At 40.9% G+C, this 25,756-nt stretch overlaps 1 protein-coding gene across 10 annotated transcripts in view; it reads right to left on the bottom strand.

Moving 5' to 3' along the window:
* The window catches only part of TCF4 (transcription factor 4), a 523,378-nt gene that overhangs the window by 81,314 nt on the left and 416,308 nt on the right, over positions 1 to 25,756 (bottom strand). For all 10 annotated transcript variants that reach the window (XM_077282414.1, XM_077282423.1, XM_077282432.1 and 7 more), the window contains 3 exons: positions 13,663 to 13,768; positions 8,896 to 9,026; positions 3,464 to 3,596 (listed from right to left, as the gene is read on the bottom strand). In XM_077282414.1, coding sequence (XP_077138529.1) covers positions 3,464 to 3,596; positions 8,896 to 9,026; positions 13,663 to 13,768 — 370 coding nt within the window. The remainder of the gene's footprint in view (positions 1 to 3,463; positions 3,597 to 8,895; positions 9,027 to 13,662; positions 13,769 to 25,756) is intronic.

Raw genomic sequence — 25,756 nt, 5'->3', positions numbered from 1 at the left:
TTGATGTATAGGTGGGATACAGATAATACTACCTTCCCATCTTTCCATATAAAGATGTAGGTACAGACAGTACTACCTTTCTGTGTTTCTATGTAATGATATAGGTACAGATAGTTCTAGCTTCCCATCTCTATGTAACAATGTAGGCACAGATATTAATGCTTTCTTGTCTCTCCATGTAATGAAATAGGTACAGATAGTACCGTACTATCTTCCCGCCTCTCCATATAAGGATACAAGATAGCTACAGATAGTGCTATATTCCTTCTACTACGCAAAATTAAAAAAAATCACATACAATGAAAACTGAAAACACTTACAAATACAATCAAATATGTATATAACAAATTAATTTGCTAAAAAAAAATAAAAAAATACTAAATATGACACACAATAAGAACACACACAAACAAACCACCTGTGTGGTTAAAGTAGGTAACCCTGTATAACCTACCCATAAAAAATGCAGAAAAACCCTCAACTAAATGTCAAATTCTCATCTAATATATCACAACAGAAAAGAACGGAGTTCATGTCCAAAAATACAAAAAACTTTATTAAATGACAAAAGATACTAATAAATAACAACCACATATATAAAAATACACTACAATGTAAGTCAAGATAGTTGGAGATGGAGGTAGCACAGATAAAAACAGTGCGGCACTCAGGCTGATGCCATGTACATGCAAAAATATATAAACATCACCTGCATAGTGCAGAGTAGAAGTGCAGGTATTAGCCCAGGGGGTATGAGTACCACTATGTAACATAATATAACAAGAGCCCTGTACACTGGCTCAAATCACACCGAAAAGGAAGCATGAATCCCCACCCTGGGTTCTTACCCACACTCTGGCATCAGGACCGGACCGCACCGTCGCCCCAACGCGCGTTTCGCGTCGGCTTCTTCTTACCGCCCCCCGAAGAAGCCGACGCGAAACGCGCGTTGGGGCGACGGTGCGGTCCGGTCCTGATGCCAGAGTGTGGGTAAGAACCCAGGGTGGGGATTCATGCTTCCTTTTCGGTGTGATTTGAGCCAGTGTACAGGGCTCTTGTTATATTATGTTACATAGTGGTACTCATACCCCCTGGGCTAATACCTGCACTTCTACTCTGCACTATGCAGGTGATGTTTATATATTTTTGCATGTACATGGCATCAGCCTGAGTGCAGCACTGTTTTTATCTGTGCTACCTCCATCTCCAACTATCTTGACTTACATTGTAGTGTATTTTTATATATGTGGTTGTTATTTATTAGTATCTTTTGTCATTTAATAAAGTTTTTTGTATTTTTGGACATGAACTCCGTTCTTTTCTGTTGTGATATATTGGTCTTGGGAGTGTCCTAAAACTCAGTAAATTTGTCTTCCGGATATACTCCCCCATTGCGGTTGTGAGTATGTGGAAGAACTTTATAATTAATTCTCTCATTTTGGGATTGTTTTATTCTCATCTAATATAGATACAAAATGGATAATAGTGAAACAGTAAAACAAGTAAAAAAAATCAATATAAAAAGCAGTATGCATGATAAATAGAGATAAAAAAAACAACAATGCGTGTATCAAAATACCAAATATAATGAAAAAAGAATCACAAACTGATACTGCCAAGAGCGTGAGGAGGGTCAAGAAATATAGGTAAACAAACCTTAAAGTGAACCTGTCACCTGAATTTGGCGGGACAGGTTTGCGGTCATATGGGCGGGGTTTTCGGGTGTTTGATTCACCCTTTCCTTACCCGCTGGCTGCATACTGGCCGCAATATTGGAGTGAAGTTCATGCTGTTTCCTCCGTAGTACACGCCTGCGCAAGGCAATCTTGCCTTGCGCACGCGCAGTATGCTTTGCCCAACTGCGGGCAAAGCCGAAAAGCGTTAGTGTGCATGCGCCGGCGCACTATGTCCCGGAACACAGCAAAATACTTCCGGGACATAATGCGCCGGCGCATGCGCACTAATGCTTTTCATCTTTGCCCACAGTTGTACTACTACGGAGGTCACAGCATGAACTTCACTCCAATATTGCGGCCAGCATGCAGCCAGCGGGTAAGTAAAGGGTGAATCAAACACCCGAAAACCCCGCCCATATGACCGCAAACCTGTCCCGCCAAATTCAGGTGACAGGTTCCCTTTAAGCGCTATTCTGCTCCCAAGTGCAGTTTCATCAGGAATGATGCGCTAAGTTCCTATCTGCTATGTAACTATATGGGCACAGACAGTACTACCATCTTGTCTCGCCATTTAAGGAAATAGGTACAGATTGTACTACCTTCCTGTCTCTCCATGTAAAGAAATAATTACGGAGACTACTGCCTTGTTCTTTCTCCATGTAATAATATAGGTACATTTAGTACTACTTTACTGTTTCTCTATGTAATAATATAAGTACAGATAATACAACTTTACAGTCTCTATATGTAACAATATAGGTACAGATAGTACTACTTTACTGTCTCACTATGTAATAATATAGGTACAGATAGTACTACCTGACTGTCTCTCTATGTGATAATATAGGTACAGATAGAGAGACAGTCAGGTAGTACTATGTGATAATATAGGTTCAGATAGTAGTATTTTACTGTCTGTTTATGTAATGATAGAGTTACAGATAGTACTGCTTTCCTGTTTCTCCATGTAACTTTAGAGGTACAGACAGTATTGCTTTCCTCTTTCTCCATGTAACAATTGAAGTACAGCTAGTACTGCTTTCCTGTTTCTCCATGTAACTTTATAGTTATATAAATAACTAGATAATACTACTTTCATGTCTCTCAATGTCATGTAGGCACAGATAGTACTATGTCCCTATCTCACCAAGCATTCAAATAAATAACTGTATCAGAAACCAATGAGACAAAACTCAGCTGTTCACAGAAGTTTAAAAATGAATCCAGCCTAAAAAATAAATTAATTGAACCCATATTAATCTACTAATCTACTACATAAACCAAACTATACAGAGTCACTATAGAAAGTTTTTTTGTTTTTTTTTTGTTTTTTTTTAAATAGCTAGAATTCAAAAACTTACAAAAGTAATTCTCTGCTGGTCAGAAAAGTCCCCAGCCAATAAAGGATCCCAGTGCTGTGACCATCTGTAATCTGTGCTGAAACCTGGCGGCAAGTATTTCATTTCCCTGCAGCACCACCACAGGAGGAACAAAGTATTACACATTACCCATGTGTAACGAAGGACAAGTAAGGTCCTCCAAGAAGAGAGACACTCTTTATTTCCGCTCTTCAGTCTGGCCAAGAGATGTGGATCCGGAACAGATAGAACCTTCTAATAATTCAGAACGGTATCATGTTTTTACGAAATAAAAAGTTTTTAAAACCAGACAAACCCTTTAAGAAACAATAACTATGAACAAGTCTTTGTCAAGAACTTGACAGCTTGTCTGGGTAATGGAAATGTTGACGTTTTAGGAAGTTCTGATAGAAGGAGGAGAACACTTACACATAATACTATCTGTTCCATTGGCAGGCGGCGTGCAGGAGGAGGCGTTATAGTGATTGGTGCTGCTCCGGTGAAACGTGGACATTGGAGGAAGACTAGAATTGATGTCTGTTGAGGAGTGTGATGGATAGCTCTGTAAGGATGACAAAGAAGGACGAGATTCAGCAATTCTTGCTACAATGCACACACAATGACGGAGCACGTTACAGACACACGACACATCTTTTATGGTCTCATTCTGCCGTCTGATCTGCGGAAGATTCTTTGTCGGCATTTAATTTCCTTCATTATGTCTTTTCTTCTCAACCCTGGACTATCTGTTATTTAAGCTAATATATAATCTTACTCATCAAACATCTCAGACATGTGTAAAGCCATTTAAAGGAGACCTAGAGGGTTTCAAAAACTCTCCCTCGGTAACCAAGTCCTTGAATCCTCCGCTAAATAGCCAACCACCGTAACTGCTCTCCTTGAGGTTACCAACCAACTTTGCAAGACTTGACTTTGGCATTCCAGCAGAAATGGAGGGTGGGGGGCTCCTCATAGATATAATTTTCAACTTTTTCACAAAAAATGATGCAAGAGTCAAGTGGCCATCCAGATTCAAGTGTCCGCACTGGGTGAAGAAGTTCAATGGATTCAGATTTCCAGGTCCTATCCTGATTTATTTTAGTCTTAGCATCATAAGGATCAGAAGAAGGAGAAACAGCCAACAAACAGGAAGACAGAGAGCAGGGGTATGACCTTGTGTCTATGACCTTGTTTGTAGTGATAAAGAAATATCTGACATTGCTATTTGGGCACTGTAGAGCACTGTGGTTACACACTAACTGACGTTATTATTTGGGTGCTGTATGGTACTGTAATTGGACACTACCTGCTGTAATTATTTGGGCACTATAAAGCACTGTGATTTGAGCTACCTGACATTACCATTTGGGCACTGTATAGCACTGTAATTTGGCACTACATGGCACTACCATAAGGGCACTGTATAGCACTGTAATTTGGCACTACATGGCACTACCATAAGGGCACTGTATAGCACTGTGATTGGCATTTCCTGGCACTACCATTTGGGCACTGTACAGCACTGTAATTTGGAACTACATGACACTACCATTAGGGCACTGTATAGCACTGTGATTGGCACTACCTGACACTACCATTTGGGCACTGTATAGCACTGTGATGTGGCACTACCTGGCACTGCCATTTGGGCACTGTATAGCACTGTAATTTGGCACTACATGGCACTACCATTAGGGCACTGTATAGCACTGTGATTGGCACTACCTGACACTACCATTTGGGCACTGTATAGCACTGTGATGTGGCACTACCTGGCACTGCCATTTGAGCACTGTATAGCACTGTAATTTGGCACTACAGGGCACTACCATTAGGGCACTGTATAGCACTGTGATTGGCACTTCCTGGCACTACCATTTGGGCACTGTATAGCACTGTAATTTGGCACTACATGGCACTACCATTAGGGCACTGTATAGCACTGTGATTGGCACTACCTGACACTACCATTTGGGCACTGTATAGCACTGTGATGTGGCACTACCTGGCACTGCCATTTGGGCACTGTATAGCACTGTGATTTGGCACTAACTGGCACCGCCATTTGGGCACTGTATAGCACTGTGATTTGGCACTACCTGGCACTGCCATTTGGGCACTGTATATCACTGTGATTTGGTACTACCTGGCAGTATCATTTGGGCACTGTATAGCACTGTGGTTACACACTAACTGTTGTTATTATTTGGGTGCTGTATGGTACTGTAATTGGACACTACCTGCCGTAATTATTTGGGCACTATAAAGCACTGTGATTTGAGCTACCTGACATTACCATTTAGGCACTGTATAGCACTGTGATTTGGCACTACCTGGCACTACCATTAGGGCACTGTATAGCACTGTGATTGGCACTACCATTTGGGCACTATAAAGCACTGTGATTTGAGCTACCTGACATTACCATTTGAGCACTGTATAGCACTGTGATTTGGCACTACGTGGCACTACCATTAGGGCACTGTATAGCACTGTGATTGGCACTACCTGACACTACCATTTGGGCACTGTATAGCACTGTGATGTGGCACTACATGGCACTACCATTAGGGCACTGTATAGCACTGTGATTGGCACTTCCTGGCACTACCATTTGGGCACTGTATAGCACTGTAATTTGGCACTACCTGGCACTGCCATTTGGGCACTGTATAGCACTGTAATTTGGCACTACATGGCACTACCAATAGGGCACTGTATAGCACTGTGATTGGCACTACCTGACACTACCATTTGGGCACTGTATAGCACTGTGATGTGGCACTACCTGGCACTGCCATTTGGGCACTGTATAGCACTGTAATTTGGCACTACATGGCACTACCATTTGGGCACTGTATAACACTGTGATTTGGCACTACCTGGCACCGCCATTTGGGCACTGTATATCACTGTGATTTGGTACTACCTGGCAGTATCATTTGGGCACTGTATAGCAGTATGCTTTGACACAACCTAATAATACGATTTTGGCACTGTCTAAAGCAGTGTTTCCCACACTCCAGCCCTCACAGCCCCCAACAGATCATGTTTTCAGGCTTTCTTTAGTATTGCACAGGTGATGGAAGTATCATCAAGCCATCAGGAATTCTCACACCTGTGCAATACTAAGGAAATCCAGAAAACATGACGTGGGGGAAGGGCCGTGAGGACTGTAGTTTGGGAAACACTGGTCTAAAGGATTTGTCCACCGTGGGAATGTCTCATCATTGGGACACAACTCTATTAGTTGGAGCCATTGCTATGATGAGCGATTGCCTTAGTAGACCCCCGACATCTTGGTGGTTCAAGAACGCACTTTGATTTTATTGGATGCCACAGGGGAGCGGCTCAATTAAAGAGGTTCTCAATGGTGGACAACCCCTTGAAGCTCTGAACTTGCTAGTTCTTAATTAATTTGTAGGCTGAGTGCCTTGACACGCACAGTGAAAACTTCCTGGTGATTTGGGAGTCGTTTATCCTTGTGACTGCGGTAAAGAAGAAAGAAAATGTAGGCTTTGCTTCTCTCTTCAAGTTTATGGATGTAATTCCATGTAAATCACTTCGTTTGTGGTTTGCTAATCCAAAAGTCTTTACTGTAAAATCTAAAATCTATGTTTGTACTCCCCTGCCGTACATCTTGTGGATTTAACAGTTTTATAAGACCATTTAATTTGGCTGTACTGCCTTTCAGGGAATAGAAGCCTTCACTCTCGGTTACACTTCAGATTGCAGGCAGGGATCTGTACCGCTCACCTGGCGGATTTATCCAGAACACTGGAGCTGGTGCCGAGGCTCCATCCGAACCACGGCCGACGATGTCAGAGGTGTGCTGGAAAACGTGGTGGCATCTGCACATGATCTAATGGCTGAGCTCTTATATCTGTCTATCTAGATAATAAATGGGAAGCAGCACCAATCCAGTAAAGTGCAGGGACAAACACCATGGTCCCCGGACCACCGGATCACTAAATAAAAGTGAACGTTGCAGCTTTCTATTCAAAACTGATGTTTTATTCCAAACCCATGTAAACAATTTTACACCGTTTACATAGGCTTGTAAGAAAACATCAATTTTGCACATTTTTGGAGTGAAAGTGCTGCTTCTTATCTATCTATCTATCCTTCTATCTATCTATTATCTATCATCGATCTCCAGTGGGGGAAATAAGTATTTGATCCCTTGCTGATTTTGTACGTCTACCCACTGACAAATACATGGACAGTCTATAATTTTAAGGGTAGGTAACTTTAACATTGAGAGATAGAATATCAAACATAAAATCCAGGAAATCACATTGTATAAATTATATAAATTTATTTGAATTTTGCAGTGAGAAATAAGTATTTGATCCCTCTGGCAAACAAGACTTAATAATTGGTGGCAAAACCCTAGTTGGCAAGCACAGCAGTCAGTCAGTTTTTGTAGCTGATGATGAGGTTTGCGCACATGTCAGGAGGGATTTTGGTCCACTCCTCTTTGCAGATCATCTCTAAATCATTAAGATTTTGATGCAGTCGCTTGGTAACTCGGAGCTTCAACTCCCTCCATAAGTTTTCTATGGGATTAAGGTCTGGAGACTGGCTAGGCCACTCCATGACCTTAATGTGCTTCTTTTTGAGCCACTCCTTTGTTGCCTTGGCTGTATGTTTTGGGTCATTGTCTTTCTGGAAGACCCAGCCACGACCCATTTTTAATGTCCTGGCGGAGGGAAGGAGGTTGTCACTCAGGATTTTATAGTACATGGCTCCATCCATTCTCCCATTGATGCGGTGAAGTAGTCCTGTGCCCTTAATGCAGAAACACTCCCAAAACATAATGTTTCCACCTCCATGCTTGACAGTGGGGACTGTGTTCTTTGGGTCATAGACAGCATTTCTCCTCCTCCAAACATGGCGAGTGTAGTTTTAGGTTCATTTCTCACCTTCCTCATGATCAAGGAAACCTCACGAGGTGAGATTTTGCATGGTGCCCCAGATCGATGTCAATTGACAGTCATTTTGTATTTCTTCCATTTACTTACTATTGCACCAACAGTTATCTCCTTCTCACCCAGTGTCTTACTTATGGTTTTGTAGCCCGTTCCAGCTTTGTGCAGGTCTATGATTTGAAAAATATGATCTTGTCCCTGACATCCTTATAAAGCTTTTTGGTCTTGCCCATGTTGTAGAGGTTAGAGTCTGACTGATTAATGGAGTCTGTGGACAGAAGTCTTTTAATAAAGATGACTATGTAAGACAACTGTCTTTAATGCAGGTAACGAGTTGATTAGGAGCGTCTAACTGGTCTGTAGGAGTCAGAACACTTAATGGTTGTTAGGGGATCATATACTTATTTCTAACTGCAAAATGCAAATAAATGTATATAATTTATAAAATGTGATTTTCTGGATTTTATTTTTGATATTCTATCTCTCAATGTTAAAATTAACCTACCCATAAAATTATAGACTGTTCATGTCTTTGTCAGTGGGCAAACTTACAAAATCAGCAAGGGATCAAATACTTATCTCCCCCACTGTATCTATCTACCTATCTATCATTTATCTATCATCTATCTCCTTCTCTAAGTTACTGTATGAATATCTCTTTGCTGTAGATGATTTGAAACCTGATCCTTCTGTTATAATCATATCTCGCCGATCATATGAATTGATGTGAGCTTGTGTTGGGCTTCTGTCATTTTACAGCTGTCAATCTGTATAAGCAGTGCTGTAGTATAAAGCATGGTGAATGGTAGCCTCAAAATCAACATAACTAAATTGGGTAAGTAGTGACTTATACATTGTTTTAAGACACTTGATGGTTTCTGGAACATCTCTTTATGAAGAAAAGGGTCTGATACCATAAAATGCTCTTACCAAACGGTCATGCGGATGCAAGTTGCAGTAACTGCTTGACTGCGGAATATGAGAAGAGTTGCCCAACATCCCTCCGTACCCAGCTTGGTTCATCCCATTCGAACTCCAAGGGTCACTGCTATGGTGACCATCTAAGAAAAAAATGACAACTTACAATAAGAAAACACTTCTAAAGAAGGAGTAACGCACAATATGTGACCACAGCCATCAGAAGGAAACAATATAACAATGAAGAACAAGAGAAAGAAAACAGGTGCACTGTATACACAACACTACAGGTCTATGGCTGCCTTGAATACACAAGAGGGGCATCCAAAAATACAACTGAATATCACTGAGTCGTCCTCTATTGTCAGGCTTAACCTTTCATTATATCTGGTCTTTAAAAAGCTGGGTGACAACCAATATGGCCGTCATTACAGCCTGACACCAGAGGCCCCAAAACAAAATCAGTAAGGGGCAACCCACTACCATTGCTTATGACTATACCGATGCCATCCTGTATGGCAGACAGGGTTTTGGGCTCCCTTAGGGCAACCATTTTTGCATGTCGGACTCCTGCATCAACCCCTTAAGGGGGGAGACAATTTTCATTTTTGCAATTTCATTTTTTTCCATCCTCTTCTTCCGAGAACCATAACTGGTTTTATTAAGAGACGAGTTGTAGTTTTGAATTATGCCATATAATGTACTGAAAAATGGGAAAAAAAATTCCAAGTAGGATGAAATGGTGGGAAAACTGCAATTTCTTTTTTTTTTAGGTTTTGTTCTTTACGGCATCCATACTGTCATAAAAATTACCTGGCAGTGCTTTAGGTAAGTACGATCACAGCGATGCTAAACTTGAATAGTTTTTTTACATTATTATTATAGTGACTTAAAAAAATTCTAGACTTTGGAAAAAATAAAAATTTGACTTGGGCTGGCATTTTTCTAGACACCTAACTTTTTTTATTTTCCTGTTGCTGGAGCTGTGTAAAGAATGAGTATTTTTTTTTTTTTTAGGAGAGGAGCTGTAATTATTAATGGTACCATTTTGGAGACCATACAATGTTTTGATTGCTTTTTATCGCATTTTTCAGGAAAGGTGTGGTAAAAAAAAAAAAACAACAATTATGGCAACTCAATTTTTTTTATTCATTATGGCATTTTCCGTATAGGTTAAAAAAAAATATTTTGATAGACTTTACAGATGCGGTGACACTTAATAATCTTACGTTGTTATATATTTTATTTCTTTGGTTCTGGATGAAATAAACGATGTGATGTTTATATACACTCACCGGCCACTTTATTAGGTACACCATGCTAGTAACGGGTTGGACCCCTTTTGCCTTCAGAACTGCCTCAATTCTTCGTGGCATAGATTCAACAAGGTGCTGGAAGCATTCCTCAGAGATTTTGGTCCATATTGACATGATGGCATCACACAGTTGCCGCAGATTTGTCGGCTGCACATCCCAAAGATGCTCCATACAAGGCAGGATGGATCCATGCTTTCATGTTGTTTACGCCAAATTCTGACCCTACCATCCGAATGTCGCAGCAGAAATCGAGACTCATCAGACCAAGCAACGTTTTTCCAATCTTCTACTGTCCAATTTCGATGAGCTTGTACAAATTGTAGCCTCAGTTTCCTGTTCTTAGCTGAAAGGAGTGGTACCCGGTGTGGTCTTCTGCTGCTGTAGCCCATCTGCCTCAAAGTTCGACGCACTGTGCGTTCAGAGATGCTCTTAGGCCTACCTTGGTTGTAACGGGTGGCGATTTGAGTCACTGTTGCCTTTCTATCAGCTCGAACCAGTCTGCCCATTCTCCTCTGACCTCTGGCATCAACAAGGCATTTCCGCCCACAGAACTGCCGCTCACTGGATTTTTTTTCTTTTTCGGACCATTCTCTGTAAACCCTAGAGATGGTTGTGCGTGAAAATCCCAGTAGATCAGCAGTTTCTGAAATACTCAGACCAGCCCTTCTGGCACCAACAACCATGCCACGTTCAAAGGCACTCAAATCACCTTTCTTCCCCATACTGATGCTCGGTTTGAACTGCAGGAGATTGTCTTGACCATGTCTACATGCCTAAATGCACTGAGTTGCCGCCATGTGATTGGCTGATTAGAAATTAAGTGTTAACAAGAAGTTGGACAGGTGTACCTAATAAAGTGGCCAGTGAGTGTATATATATATATATATATATATATATATATATATATATATATATATGATATGTATATATATATATATATATATATATATATATATATATATATATACACTGCTCAAAAAAATAAAGGGACCACTACAATCCCACATCCTAGATATCACTGAATGAAATATTCCAGTTGTAAATCTTTATTCATTATATAGTGGAATGTGTTGAGAACAATAAGGCTATGTTCACACGATGCGGTTTTTGCTGCGGATCCGCAGCGGATTTGCAGCTGCGGATCCGCATCCTTTTTCCATGCAGGGTACAGTACAATGTTACCCTATGGACAAAGAAAACCGCTGTTCCCACGTTCCTTTTTTCCGCTGGAAAATCCGCGCTGATTTTCAGCGGAAAAAAAGAAGTACCATGTCAATTCTTTCTGCGGATTCCGCAGCGGGTTTCCACCTGCACCAATAGGAAAATGCAGCTGGAAACCCGCAGTGGAATCCGCAGTAGAAAAAGGACTGAAAACCGCAGTGAAAACCACCGCAGGTTTTGCACTGCGGTTTTCACAAATCAGGACCTGAAAAATCCGCAGCGAAAAAAGGATCGTGTGAACAAGCCCTCAAACCTAAAAATTATCGACGTAAATCCCAACTAATATCCCACGGAGGTCTGGAGTTGGAATGATGCTCAAAATCAAAGTGGAAAATTAAGTTACAGGCTGATCCAACTTCAGTGGAAACGCCTCAAGACAATGAAATGATGCTCAGTAGTGTGTGTGACCTTCAGGTGCCTGTATGATCACCCTACAATGCCCGGGCATGCTCCTGATGAGGTGCCAGATGGTCTCCTGAGGGATCTCCTTCCAGACCTGGACTAAAGCATCCGCCAACTCCAGGACAGTCTGTGGTGCAACGTGACGTTGGTGGATGGTGCGAAACATGATGTCCCGGATGTGATCAATCGGATTCAAGTCTGAGGAACGGGCGGGCCAGTCCATAGCTTCAATGCCTTCATCTTGCAGGAACTGCTGACACACTCCAGCCACATGAGGTTTGGCATTGTCCTGCATTAGGAGGAACCCAGGGCCAACCGCACCAGTATATGGTCTCACAAGGGGTCTGAGGATCTCAACTCGGTACCTAATGGCAGTCAGGCTACCTCTGGCGAGCACATGGAGGGCTGTGCGGCCCTCCAAAGAAATGCCACCCCACACCAATACTGACCCACTGCCAAACCGGTCATGCTGAATGATGTTGCAGGCAGCAGATCACTCTCCACGGCGTCTCCAGACTTTGCCACGTCTGTCACATGTGCTCAGTGTGAACCTGCTTTCATCTGTGAAGAGCACAGGGCACCAATGGTGAATTTGCCAATCCTGGTGTTCTGTGGCAAATGCCAAGTGTCCTGCACGGTGTTGGGCTGTGAGCACAACCCCCATCTGTGGACGTCGGGCACTCAGACCATCCTCATGGAGTCGGTTTCTAACTGTTTGTGCAGACACATGCACATTTGTGGCCTGCTGGAAGTCATTTTGCAGGGCTCTGGCAGTGCTCCTCCTGTACCTCCTTGCACAAAGGATGAGGTAGCGGTCCTGCTGCTGGGTTGTTGCCCTCCTACGGCCCCCTCCACATCTCCTGGTGTATTGGCCTGTCTCCTGATAGCGCCTCCAGCCTCTGGACACTACGCTGACAGACACAGCAAAGCAAACCTTCTTTCCACAGTACGAATTGATGTGCCATCCTGGATGAGCTGCACTACCTGAGCCACTTGTGTGGGTTGTAGAGTCCATCTCATGCTACCACGAGTGTGAAAGCACAACCAACATTCAAAAGTGACCAAAACATCAGCCAGAAAGCATTGGTACTCAGATGTGGTCTGTGGTCCCCACCTGCAGAACCACTCCTTTATTGACTGTGTCTTGATAATTGCCAAGAATTTCCATCTGTTTTCTATTCCATTTGCACAACAGCATGTGAAATTGATTGACAATCAGTGTTGGTTCCTAAGTGGACAGTTTGATTTCACAGAAGTTTGATTTACTTGGAGTTATATTCTGTTGTTTAAGTGTTCCCTTTATTTTTTTGAGCAGTGTATATATATTTTACTTTTTTTTTTACTTTTCTTTGTTTTTTAAACCTTGTACCTGCAATTATTTGATGGTTTGTACCATACTTAAAAAAAGTAATGGACTACTATCAAGATGGCACTGAAGGGGGCCTTCAGTAAGTCCCCGCTTGCAATGGCAGCCTGTCAGAACCGCATGTTAGTGTCGTGCAAGAAGCGGGAAAATTGAAGTCCAAAACGTTTACCCCACTAGGAATTCGCCTCTTAAATATTACTGTCAGACAATGCCGAAACAGCTGTGATCTGAGCTAGTTTCGATACGTGCAGTTCGTGATAGGTGCCAGCAGTATTACACAGCCAGCACCCTCCCTGGGTGCAGTGCACTTAGTTCCTGAGTTCACTACATACACTGAAAGCTACAGACAAGATATTAGGGACAGCACAAAAAAGCAAAATATCATGCACTATATCGCACGTCATGCTTAAAGTCTGTCGGCTTTCTTGCACGCTACATTATGAGAGATATATTCATGTACAATGCTATGTTTACCTTGCATGAAGAATGAGCTAGGAAAAGTGCTGGAAGCTGGCTTTGAGGATGGATAACCTGGTGAATCCCTATTGTAGTCGGCAGTGCTCGCTGATGGTGCGTAAACCTACAAATAAAGGCAGAAACAACATAAGTGTTCGGAAACTTTAAGATTTTTCATATAGCATCAGTATTATAGTAGTTATATTCTTGTACATAGGAGCAGTATTATAGCAGTTATATTACTGTATATAGGGGACAGTATTATAGTAGTTATATTCTTGTACATAGGAGCAGTATTATAGTAGTTATATTCTTGTACATAGGAGCAGTATTATAGTAGTTATATTCTTGTACATAGGGGCAGTATTATAGTAGTTATATTCTTGTATACAGGGGCAGTATTATAGTAGTTATATTCTTGTACATAGGGGCAGTATTATAGTAGTTATATTCTTGTACATAGGAGCAGTATTATAGTAGTTATATTCTTGTATATAGGGAGCAGTATTATAGTAGTTATATTCTTGTACATAGGGGCAGTATTATAGTAGTTATATTCTTGTACATAGGAGCAGTATTATAGTAGTTATATTCTTGTACATAGGGGCAGTATTATAGTAGTTATATTCTTGTACATAGGGAGCAGTATTATAGTAGTTATATTCTTGTACATAGGAGGCAGTATTATAGTAGTTATATTCTTGTACATAGGAGCAGTATTATAGTAGTTATACTCTTGTACATAGGGGCAGTATTATTGTAGTTATATTCTTGTACATAGGGGCAGTATTATAGTAGTTATACTCTTGTACATAGGGGCAGTATTATAGTAGTTATATTCTTCTACATAGGGGCAGTATTATAGTAGTTATATTTTTGTACATAGGAGCAGTATTATAGTAGTTATATTCTTGTACATAGGGGCAGTATTATAGTAGTTATATTCTTGTATATAGGGAGCAGTATTATAGTAGTTATATTCTTGTACATAGGGGCAGTATTATAGTAGTTATATTCTTGTATATAGGGAGCAGTATTATAGTAGTTATATTCTTGTACATAGGGGCAGTATTATAGTAGTTATATTCTTGTACATAGGGGCAGTATTATAGTAGTTATATTCTTGTACATATGAGCAGTATTATAGTAGTTATATTCTTGTACATAGGGGCAGTATTATAGTAGTTATATTCTTGTACATAGGGGCAGTATTATAGTAGTTATATTCTTCTACATAGGGGCAGTATTATAGTAGTTATATTCTTGTACATAGGAGCAGTATTAAAGTAGTTATATTCTTGTACATAGGGGCAGTAGTATAGCAGTTATATTCTTGTACATAGGGGGCAGTATTATAGTAGTTATATTCTTGTATTACAATGAAACAAAAGGAGTGCTAACATTTCTATATTATGTAATTGTAATGAGCAGTGAATGGCATTGCTCTTGAATTCTCAACTCAGCTACATTTTATTTTTTAACATTAAAGCATGTTATTTGGTTACTTGCATAATGCATTAACAATTACCTAAAAACCCACCAACAGTCTAGATTCTAGATTTTTTTTTTAGGCTACCAGAATAATTCAAATCTTTCATATCTGCTTAATCATTTGGGATTAGCGCCATTCAAGAACAGCTTAATACGGGTTTATACTTTATTTCTATTTTCTTTTCCAGTCTATTCCCATGCATCCAATAAAAGAATGCATTCATTGTATTTTCCCATTAAATATTTCACTTCTCGGAACCATTAAAACAATCAAAGAAAATATAATAATCACCATATCTCTCACCCGGTATACATTCCCTTCAAAGACACATGAAAAGAAGCTTTAAAACCTGGATCTGATGGAGACCACCAACATGCAGGGCGTGTATTTGGAGAAATAGATATATATATATATTTTTTTTTTACATGCGTGCTTTAACTGTAAAGTTTGCCAGAGAAACACATTTTCGTTCTACAAAGAATTCTGTAAATAAAAATAGCACATTTATATCTTGTTTATGGCGCACATAAACATCCCATCGTAAAACAAAGGATCGACGTTCAGGCAGCTAAGAGTTTGTTGAGTTTGGAGAATAGAAAAAAATATACAAAAAACACACATTTGTAATTTTTTATTTATTTTTTTTTTTTTAAGTTCTGTTTTCTCTCCCACTCTTTTTTTTTCTTATTTTTTTTCTTTTTTTTTCTCTTTTTTTAGAACGCTCCATTCCAGATGGCCAGAAAGACCGAGGCGCTGTCATCTCTCGGTGATGAAAATGGATACCCTCCTGCCTCCATTTTGAAGCAGGCAGCAGATCACAGAATTGGCAGGCTGCCTGCGCTGACATTCGCTTGTCACAGCAAAATGAAGGGGAAAATTCCACCAATAAAAAGACATCTGCAACATTAACCAGTTCAGCGCCTATGGGGGGGTTGGCAGCGAGTCGCAGATGGGCCCCAGGTCAGGCCTGACATGAAAAGGTTAAAAACAAAATATTTTTCCAATTGCGGAGATGAACACATAGAAACGATTAATTCTTTATAGGAACGCGTATCACAACAGTCGCAATGTTGCTTTCCCGTAAGTGTAGGCTAATGAATCTCCGCGCCGGTGGATTCGACTGCTATGATGGCATATGGAAGATATTTTCGGAAAAGGAGATTTAAATAGACGATACGTAGGAAAAAAAAGTGTCTTCGGAATTTAAATATGGCGTCTTGGTCATCGAAAGCCATTTGTGATGTTTTTGTGAGTCACATTTGAAAAAATTAAAAAACTGGAATAAATTAGGTGCAATAATGCGTCACGTGTGATTGTGAAGGACGTCAGATTTTTGTGCGCATACCCTATGGGGACGAGACAAATGTCAAATATTTTCTCTCTTTTTTTTTTTACGACATTGTATAATTTAACAGAAAATGCAGGAATATTTTTCTATTTTCAAACCTAAATGCAGAAACAGATAATGTACACCTAATTTACTTGGTATTTCAGAAAACTTCCTAAGGTTTTTATCTGCACATGGGCCATCGGGGGTAAAGGTTTGTTCACACGTGGTGTTTTCTAGACACCAATTCTATTTTGGTAAAAAATAATTTTTTTGTATTTTTTTTTTTTTGCAGTTTTTTTTTTTTTATTCATTTCCTCCCAAAATATCTAAATGTGTGTTTTCTAGCCACCAATTCTATTTTGCATAAAACTTTCGCATTTTTTTTGCAATTTTTTTTTAATCGTTTCCTAGCAAAATATTTATAACCAAACTTTTGCCTAATTAGATTTTAAGGACGTTTCTTTTCTCATTGAGTCATCTGTATGGCATTCTCTGATTTAAAAAATAAGCATCCATATTCATTTTAAACATCAACAATTTACAATTCAGTAATAGCCCAAAAGTAGTTAAATAGTGATAAGCGGATGAGTTGGGATAAGGTATTATCTGAGCATGCTCTAGTGCTAACCGAGTGTGTTTGGCGTGCTCAAAAAATACAACAGCCTCAACACATGCTGGGACCCCCTGTTTGTTTGGTAATCCCTACATGTATTGCAGTTGTCGAACAGCTGTGAGACATGCAGCTGCGAGGACTCGAACGTATTTTTCGAGCATACCAAGCATGCCCAGATAACACCTTATTAGAGCCCGTTATCAGACGTGTGCCGCCCGTGGGCCGACTGGGTACCACACGGACCGTGCAGGAGACAGCGCTACAGTAAGCGCTGTCCCCTGATTTGGGTACTGAAGCCGCCATTCATTTCTTCTCTCCAGCAGCGTTCGCTGGAGAGAAGAAATGAAAAATCATTGGGTTTTTTTGCGGTTGAAATAAAGATCATTGTCACCACCCACCTCCCACCCCCTGTGCGCCCGCCCGCTGGAAATAAAATACTAACCCAGCTCCCTCGATGCGTCCTTTCCATGCCGCAGCTTCTCCTGTATGAGCGGTCACGTGGTGCCGCTCATTACAGTGATGAATATGCGGCTCCACCCCTATGGGAAGTGGAGCCGCATATTCATCACTGTAATGGGCGGCACCACGTGACCGCTCATACAGGAGAAGCTGCGGCGCTGAGAGGACTCATCGAGGGAGATGGGTGAGTATTTTATTTCCAGCGGGCGGGCGCACAGGGGGTGGGAGGGGGTGGTGACAAAGATCTTTATTTAATCCGCAAAAAAACCAAAACAATGATTTTTCATTTCTTCTCTCCAGCAAACGCTGCTGGAGAGAAGAAATGAATGGTGGCTCCAGCACCACACTGGGGGGACAGCGCTTACTGTAGCGCTGTCTCCTGCACGGCACACGGACGGCACATGGACGGCATCCGTGTGCGGTACGTGTTTTACACGGACCCATTGACTTTAATGGGTCCGTGTGATCCATGCGCTCCCACGAACACTGACATGTCTCCGTGTTTGGCACACGGACACACGGTCCGCAAAAAATCAATGACATCTGCAGAGACACATTTATTTTAATATGTCTACGTGTGTCAGTGTCTCCAGTACGTGAGTAAACTGACACCACACGTACCGGAGCCACTGACTTGTGAAACCGGCCTTATAAATACTGATGTAAACTACTACGGACCCAATACTTAAGGTGTGAACGTGGTCTAATACTTTCGTCTAAATGATCCATAGGGTCTCGTTAGATGTCTATATTTCACATGCGCACCCATTATAGTCTATGAGCCTGTTCACATGTCCATTTTTTATCCAAGTCAAGTGCGGTCTGTTTTTACTGAATAATGGCTAGGAGAAGCTTAGAGTTTTTTATTTTTTTATATGGTAAAAACATACACATGGAAGAAAAATTTTTAAAACTCAGATCCAGCCCATAAAGGGCTCGATTAAACAATTGCAAGATTTTTATGTTTTTTTTTTAAGTAACTTTTCTTTTTTTGTCTTCTGTTATTCACTGATTTTTTCTTTTGCGACAAATTCTTCAAAACATCGCACGTAATCAAACATGTTCTTTTTGGGGGGGTCTTTAATACATTTTTCTGCTACATTTTAATTCAAAGAAAAAGTGTTAGGATATGTGCACACGATGCGGATTTGTTGCGGATCCGCAGCGGATTTTTCCGCACAGAAACGCTGCAGATCCGCACTGTGATGTGCAGTACAATGTTATTCAATGGGATAAAAAAATAGATGTGCGGAAAAATCAGTGTGGAATTGCTGCGGATTTCAAAGAAGTGAATGTCACTTCTTTTGTGCGGATCTGCAGCGTTTCTGCACCCATCCATGATCAAAATCCGCAGTGGCAAAAACCGCAGAAAATCCACACAAAATCCGCATAAAAACCGCAGCAAATCCACGGCTGCAGATTCTGCCAGGAGATGCGGATTTTGTGCAGAAAATTCTGCACCTCTTTTCCTACGTGTGCACATAGCCTTATGTTCTACTAAAATGTCACAAAATTTGACCAAAAAATTTCAGACGTGTATAAAATCACTCCGATTTGTATAAAAATGTAGGAAATTTTTAAAGCGTCACAGTTGATAAATCAGCTGAAAACATCTGTAAACCCTCAAACCCCCATTCACAATGATGAACATAAAAAAAACCCAGGGGAACACAAATATTGTAAACTTTTAAAAAAGGTGCAAATTAATGGAAGAATAAGGTGCAAATGGAAAAGAGGCAAAAACACCAAAAAGTAGACAAAAAAGCACAAATACATTAATTAGACTGGCTCTTAGTTTTAAGAATTTTGAAAGTTTAACTGTGGTTTCAGTAGAATATCTGGGTCTGCTTGTAGATCCTGCCCCATCCATAGAACTTTATAAGCACCAACTGTCATCTTCTATCTCAGTAATGGAAAAGTCTGCATCTTACTCATAAATTAAGATTGAGAGATCAGTCCAGGAGGAGAAAGAAACAGAATTCTCTGAAAAGATGTCTTAAGCTTCTCATTTAGACTTTGGACATGTACTATTGATTTATGTGGAAATATATATATATATATATATATATATATATATATATATATATATATATACATACATAACAGCATTTACTCTTAAGCTCTCGCTAATATTTAAAATGCTACGTCTTCAGTAAAAACGGTCATGTAAGTGTATAGTTTAGTAATAATGAAAAAAAAACCATCTGCTCCGACTATCAGACACTAATGCTTTTATGCTTGTATGAAAAAAAAATTCTAAAAAAAAATGGTCCGCTTGGCTGTTGTGCTGATGAGCACGCAGCCCCGATGCGCACACGTGTGTTCTGGTGCAGAGAAACAATAAGCCACAACTTCCTCTACCTCCATGTCGTGATATCATGAAAGAATAGAAGACGGGCTTTTATTTTCTTAAGTAAATAAATTCTCTGTGACTAATCGTCTGGACATTATCCTGTTGGCCAAAAAATAAAAAAAGACAGTAATTCACTTCTCAAAAATGTATGTGGTCTCATGTGGGAAAAAAAGATAAAAAAAACAATAGGAAAGATGAAAGACTGCTCCGAGGGGCCTTAGGTATAAACATTTGCGAAAGAATGGGGCGAGTTGCCCTTAGCAACCAATAAGGCCTCTGCTTTCATTTCTTCCAAGTAGAGTCAATATTTAATGTGGGGTCACTATTGAATGTGGGGTCACTATGGAATTTAGGGTCACTATAGAATGTGGAGTCACTATGGAATGTGGAGTCACTATGGAATGTGGGGTCACTGTAGAATGTGGGGTCACTATGGAATGTGGAGTCACTATAGAATGTGGAGTCACTATGGAATGTGGAGTCACTATAGAATGTGGAGTCACTATGGAATGTGGAGTCACTATGAAATGTGGGGTCACTGTAGAATGTGGGGTCACTATGGAATGTGGAGTCACTATAGAATGTGGAGTCACTATGGAATGTGGAGTCACTATGGAATGTGGGGTCACTATAGAATGTGGAGTCACTATGGAATGTGGAGTCACTATAGAATGTGGAGTCACTATGGAATGTGGAGTCACTATGGAATGTGGGGTCACTGTAGAATGTGGGGTCACTATGGAATGTGGGGTCACTGTAGAATGTGGGGTCACTATGGAATGTGGAGTCACTATGGAATGTGGGGTCACTATGGAGTTTAGGGTCACTGTAGAATGTGGAATTACTATGGAATGTGGAGTCACTATAGAATGTGGAGTCACTATGGAATGTGGGGTCACTATGGAATGTGGGGTCACTGTAGAATGTGGGGTCACTATGGAATGTGGAGTCACTATGGAATGTGGGGTCACTATGGAGTTTAGGGTCACTGTAGAATGTGGAATTACTATGGAATGTGGAGTCACTATGGAATGAGGAGTCACTATGGAATGTGGGGTCACTGTAGAATGTGGTGTCACTATGGAATGTGGAGTCACTATGGAATGTGGGGTCACTATGGAGTTTAGGGTCACTGTAGAATGTGGAATTACTATGGAATGTGGAGTCACTATGGAATGAGGAGTCACTATGGAATGTGGGGTCACTGTAGAATGTGGTGTCACTATGGAATGTGGAGTCACTATGGAATGTGGGGTCACTATGGAGTTTAGAGTCACTGTAGAATGTGGAATTACTATGGAATGTGGAGTCACTATGGAATGAGGAGTCACTATGGAATGTGGGGTCACTGTAGAATGTGGTGTCACTATGGAATGTGGAGTCACTATAGAATGTGGAGTCACTATGGAATGTGGAGTCACTATAGAATGTGGAGTCACTATGGAATGTGGAGTCACTATGGAATGTGGGGTCACTGTAGAATGTGGGGTCACTATAGAATGTGGAGTCACTATGGAATGTGGAGTCACTATGGAATGTGGGGTCACTGTAGAATGTGGGGTCACTATGGAATGTGGAGTCACTATGGAATGTGGTGTCACTATGGAATGTGGAGTCACTATGGAACGTGGGGTCACTATGGAATGTGGAGTCACTATGGAATGTGGGGTCACTATGGAATTTAGGGTCACTATAGAATGTGGAGTCACTATGGAATGTGGGGTCACTATAGAATGTGGAGTCACTATGGAATGTGGAGTCACTATGGAATGTGGGGTCACTATGGAATTTAGGGTCACTATAGAATGTGGGGTCACTATGAAATGTGTGGTCACTATGGAATGTGGGGTAACCATGGTAACTGTTTCCGGACATGTCACCTAAATGCTGTGACAGGATGGACTCCATACCTGTGTACAATTACATTATACTACTTTATCATTTAGGACTCTTCCAAGTGTCCATAATACTGACGCATTTCCACTTCCCTAGGTAAAGTGGATCCTATTGAAATGATCCTTCAAGGAATTGTCCACTTTTGATCATTTTCTTCCAGTTAAAGTGGGCCGTCCAGTAATATAATATATATATAATATAATACAATGGAAGACATCGAGGGGGCCATTTAGCCCAAGGTTAAAGGCTTATTCTGGTTCTGCTCGGAAGGTGAGTGTGGCCTTGTGGTTAGGATCTATTCAAATAAGTCCCCCATCCATAATTTCAGGTTTACACAACCTCTGCCTCCTTTCAGCCCAGTTGTCTTAAGAAATCCAGGTTAGTTGGCGACTGTGGACATCATGCAGGTATCAGTAGATATGTCTTCAGCCTATGTCTACACCTCCCGATACAGAAGTACAAGGAACCGGATTTTCTCTTTAAAACCTCCTAAATACATACTGTATGTCTGCGGTCATAGGGAACCTTCACACCCTGCAACTAGAGATGAGTGAACCTGAACGTAAAAGTATGGGGTTCCTACCGAGCAGTTGGTATCCGATGCTAAACTCCAAACACAAACTTCTCTCGGAAGTCCTTTGCAATGTTCGGAGTTCCGGAAGAAGAGAGAGAGAGATTTTTCAAGGTCCAAAGTTCAGGTCTTCATTTTTTCTAATGGGGTTCGGGAAAAGTTCTGGTACCTGAACCGAACTTTGGACTAAAGTTCAGGTCTGGTATCAAAACCCGAACTTCCACGAGTCCTTTCATCCCTACTTGCAACTTATTTCTAAGGAGGCTATGAACCTGCTCTACCACCAAGTCTGCATATCCTTATATATAAATATATACACTGCTCAAAAAAATAAAGGGAACACTAAAATCCCACATCCTAGATATTATTGAATGGAATATTCCAGTTGTATAGTGGAATGTGTGGAGAACAATAAAACCTAAAAATGATCAACGTAAATCACAACTAATATCCCACGGAGGTCTGGAGTTGGAATGATGCTTAAAATCATAGTGAAAAATGAAGTTACAGGCTGATCCAACTTCAGTGGAAATGCCTCAAGACAAGGAAATGATGCTCAGTAGTGTGTGTGGCCTCCACGTGCCTGTATGATCTCCCTACAATGCCTGGGCATGCTCCTGATGAGGTGCCGGATGGTCTCCTGAGGGATCTCCTCCCAGACCTTGACTAAAGCATCCGCCAACTCCTGGACAGTCTGTGGTGCTACGTGACTTTGGTGGATGGAGCGAGACATGATGTCCCAGATGTGTTCAATCGGATTCAAGTCTGGGGAATGGGCGAACCAGTCCATAGCTTCAATGCCTTCATCTTGCCGGAACTGCTGACACACTCCACCAACATGAGGTCTGGCATTGTCCTGCATTAGGAGGAACCCAGGGCCAACCGCACCAGCATATGGTCTCACAAGGGGTCTGAGGATCTCATCTCGGTACCTAATGGCAGTCAGGCTACCTCTGGCAAGCACATGGAGGGCTGTGCGGCCCTCCAAAGAAATGCCACCCCACTCCATTACTGACCCACTGCCAAACCAGTCATGCTGAAGGATGTTGCAGGCAGCAGATCGCTCTCCACAGCGTCTCCAGACTCTGTCACGTCTGTCACATGTGCTCAGTGTCAACCTGCTTTCATCTGTGAAGAGTACAGGGCACCAGTGGCGAATTTGCCAATCCTGGTTTTCTGTGGCAAATGCCAAGCATCCTGCACGGTGTTGGGCTATGAGCACAACCCCCCTCTGCACTCAGACCATCCTCATGGAGTCTGTTTCTAACTGTGCAGACACATGCACATTTGGGGCCTGCTGGAGGTCATTTTGCAGGGCTCTGGCATGCTGGAGGTCATTTTGCAGGGTTCTGGCAGTGCTCCTCCTGTTCCTCCTTGCACAACGGCTGAGATAGCGGTCCTGCTGCAGAGTTGTTGCCCTTCTACGGCCCCCTCCATGTCTCCTGGTGTACTGGCCTGTCTCCTGGTAGCGCCTTCAGTCTATGGACACTACGCTGACAGACACAGCAAACCTTCTTGCCACAGCTCGCATTGATGTGCCATCCTGGATGAGCTGCACTACCTGAGCCACTTGTGTGGGTTCTAGAGTCCGTCTCATGCTACCGCGAGTGTGAAAGCACAACCAACATTCAAAATGGACCAAAACATCAGCCAGAAAGCATTGGTACTGAGATGTGGTCTGTGGTCCACACCTGCAGAACCACTCCTTTATAGAGGGTGTCTTGATAAAAGCCAATAATTTCCATCTGTTTTCTATTCCATTTGCACAACAACATGTGAAATTGATTGTCAAACAGTGTTGCCTCCTAAGTGGACAGTTTGATTCCACAGAAGTTTGATTTACATGGAGTTATAGTCTGTTGTTTAAGTGTTCCCTTTATTTTTTGAGCAGTGTATATACACTGAAGTTGGACCAGCCTGTAATTTGATTTTCCACTTTGATTTTGAGTATCATTCCAAATCCAGACCTCCATGGGATATTCATTTTGGTTTACATTGATAATTGTTATGTTTTATTGTTCTGAACACATTCCACTATGCAATGAATAAAAATTTGCAACTGGAATATTTCATTCAGAGATATCTAGGCTGTGGTATCTAAGGAAAGTATTCAGACCGCTTTAAATTTTTCACCCTTTGTTTCATTGATATTTCAAGTTTGTATTTTTTTAATAAATTTGCAAAAATTTCTACATTTCTGCTTTTTTTTCAGCGAAGATGGGGTGCAGAGTGTACATTAATGTGAAAAAAATTAACTTTTGGGAATTTACCAAATGGCTGCAATGAAACAAAGAGTGAAAAATTTAAAGGGGTCTGAACACTTTCCGTATGCACTGTGTACATATATATATATATATATACATATATATATACATATATATATATATATATATATATATACATACAGTATATTTCAACTAACTTAGATATGTGCATATTTTTTATTACAGTATATATATATATATATATATATATATATATATATATATATATATATATACAGTACAGATCAAAAGTTTGGACACACCTTCTCATTTAAATTTTTTTTTGTATTTTCATGACTATGAAAATTGTACATTCACACTGAAGGCAACAGAACTATGAATTATATACTTAACAAAAAAGAGTGAAGCAGCTGAAATTATGTTTTATATTCTAGGTTCTTCACAGTAGCCACCTTTTGCTTTGATGACTGCTTTGCACACTCTTGGCATTCTCTTGATGAGCTTCAAGAGGTAGTCTCCGGGAATGGTTTTCAATTCACAGGTGTACCCTGTCATGTTCAATAAGTGGGATTTCTTGCCTTATAAATGGGGTTGGGACCATCAGTTGTGTTGTGCAGAAGTCTGGTGGATACACAGCTGATAGTCCTACTGAACAGACTGTTAGAATTTGTATTATGGCAAGACAAAAGCAGCTAAGTAAAGAAAAACAAGTGGCCATCATTACTTTAAGAAATGAAGGTCAGTCAGTCAGAAAAATTGGGCAAACTTTGAAAGTGTCCCTAATTGCAGTGGCAAAAACCATCAAGTGCTACAAAGAAACTGGCTCACATGAGGACCGCCCCAGGAAAGGAAGACCGAGAGTCACCTCTGCTTCTGAGGATAAATTTATCCGAGTCACCAGCCTCAGAAATTGCAGGTTAACAGCAGCTCAGATTAGAGACCATTTCAATGCCACACAGAGTTCTAGCAGCAGACACATCTCTACAACAACTGTTAAGAGGAGACTTTGAGCAGCAGGCCTTCATGGTAAAATAGCTGCTAGGAAAACACTGCTAAGGACAGGCAACAAGCAGAAGAGACTGTTTGGGCTAAAGAACACAAGGAATAGACATTAGACCAGTGAAAATCTGTGCTTTGGTCTGATGAGTCCAAATTTGAGATCTTTGGTTCCAA

Source organism: Ranitomeya variabilis, chromosome 1, assembly GCF_051348905.1.
Source record: "Ranitomeya variabilis isolate aRanVar5 chromosome 1, aRanVar5.hap1, whole genome shotgun sequence".
NCBI lineage: Eukaryota > Metazoa > Chordata > Amphibia > Anura > Dendrobatidae > Ranitomeya > Ranitomeya variabilis.
Note: the sequence above shows the minus strand (reverse complement) of the source record. Positions and strands in the feature narration are given on the sequence as shown.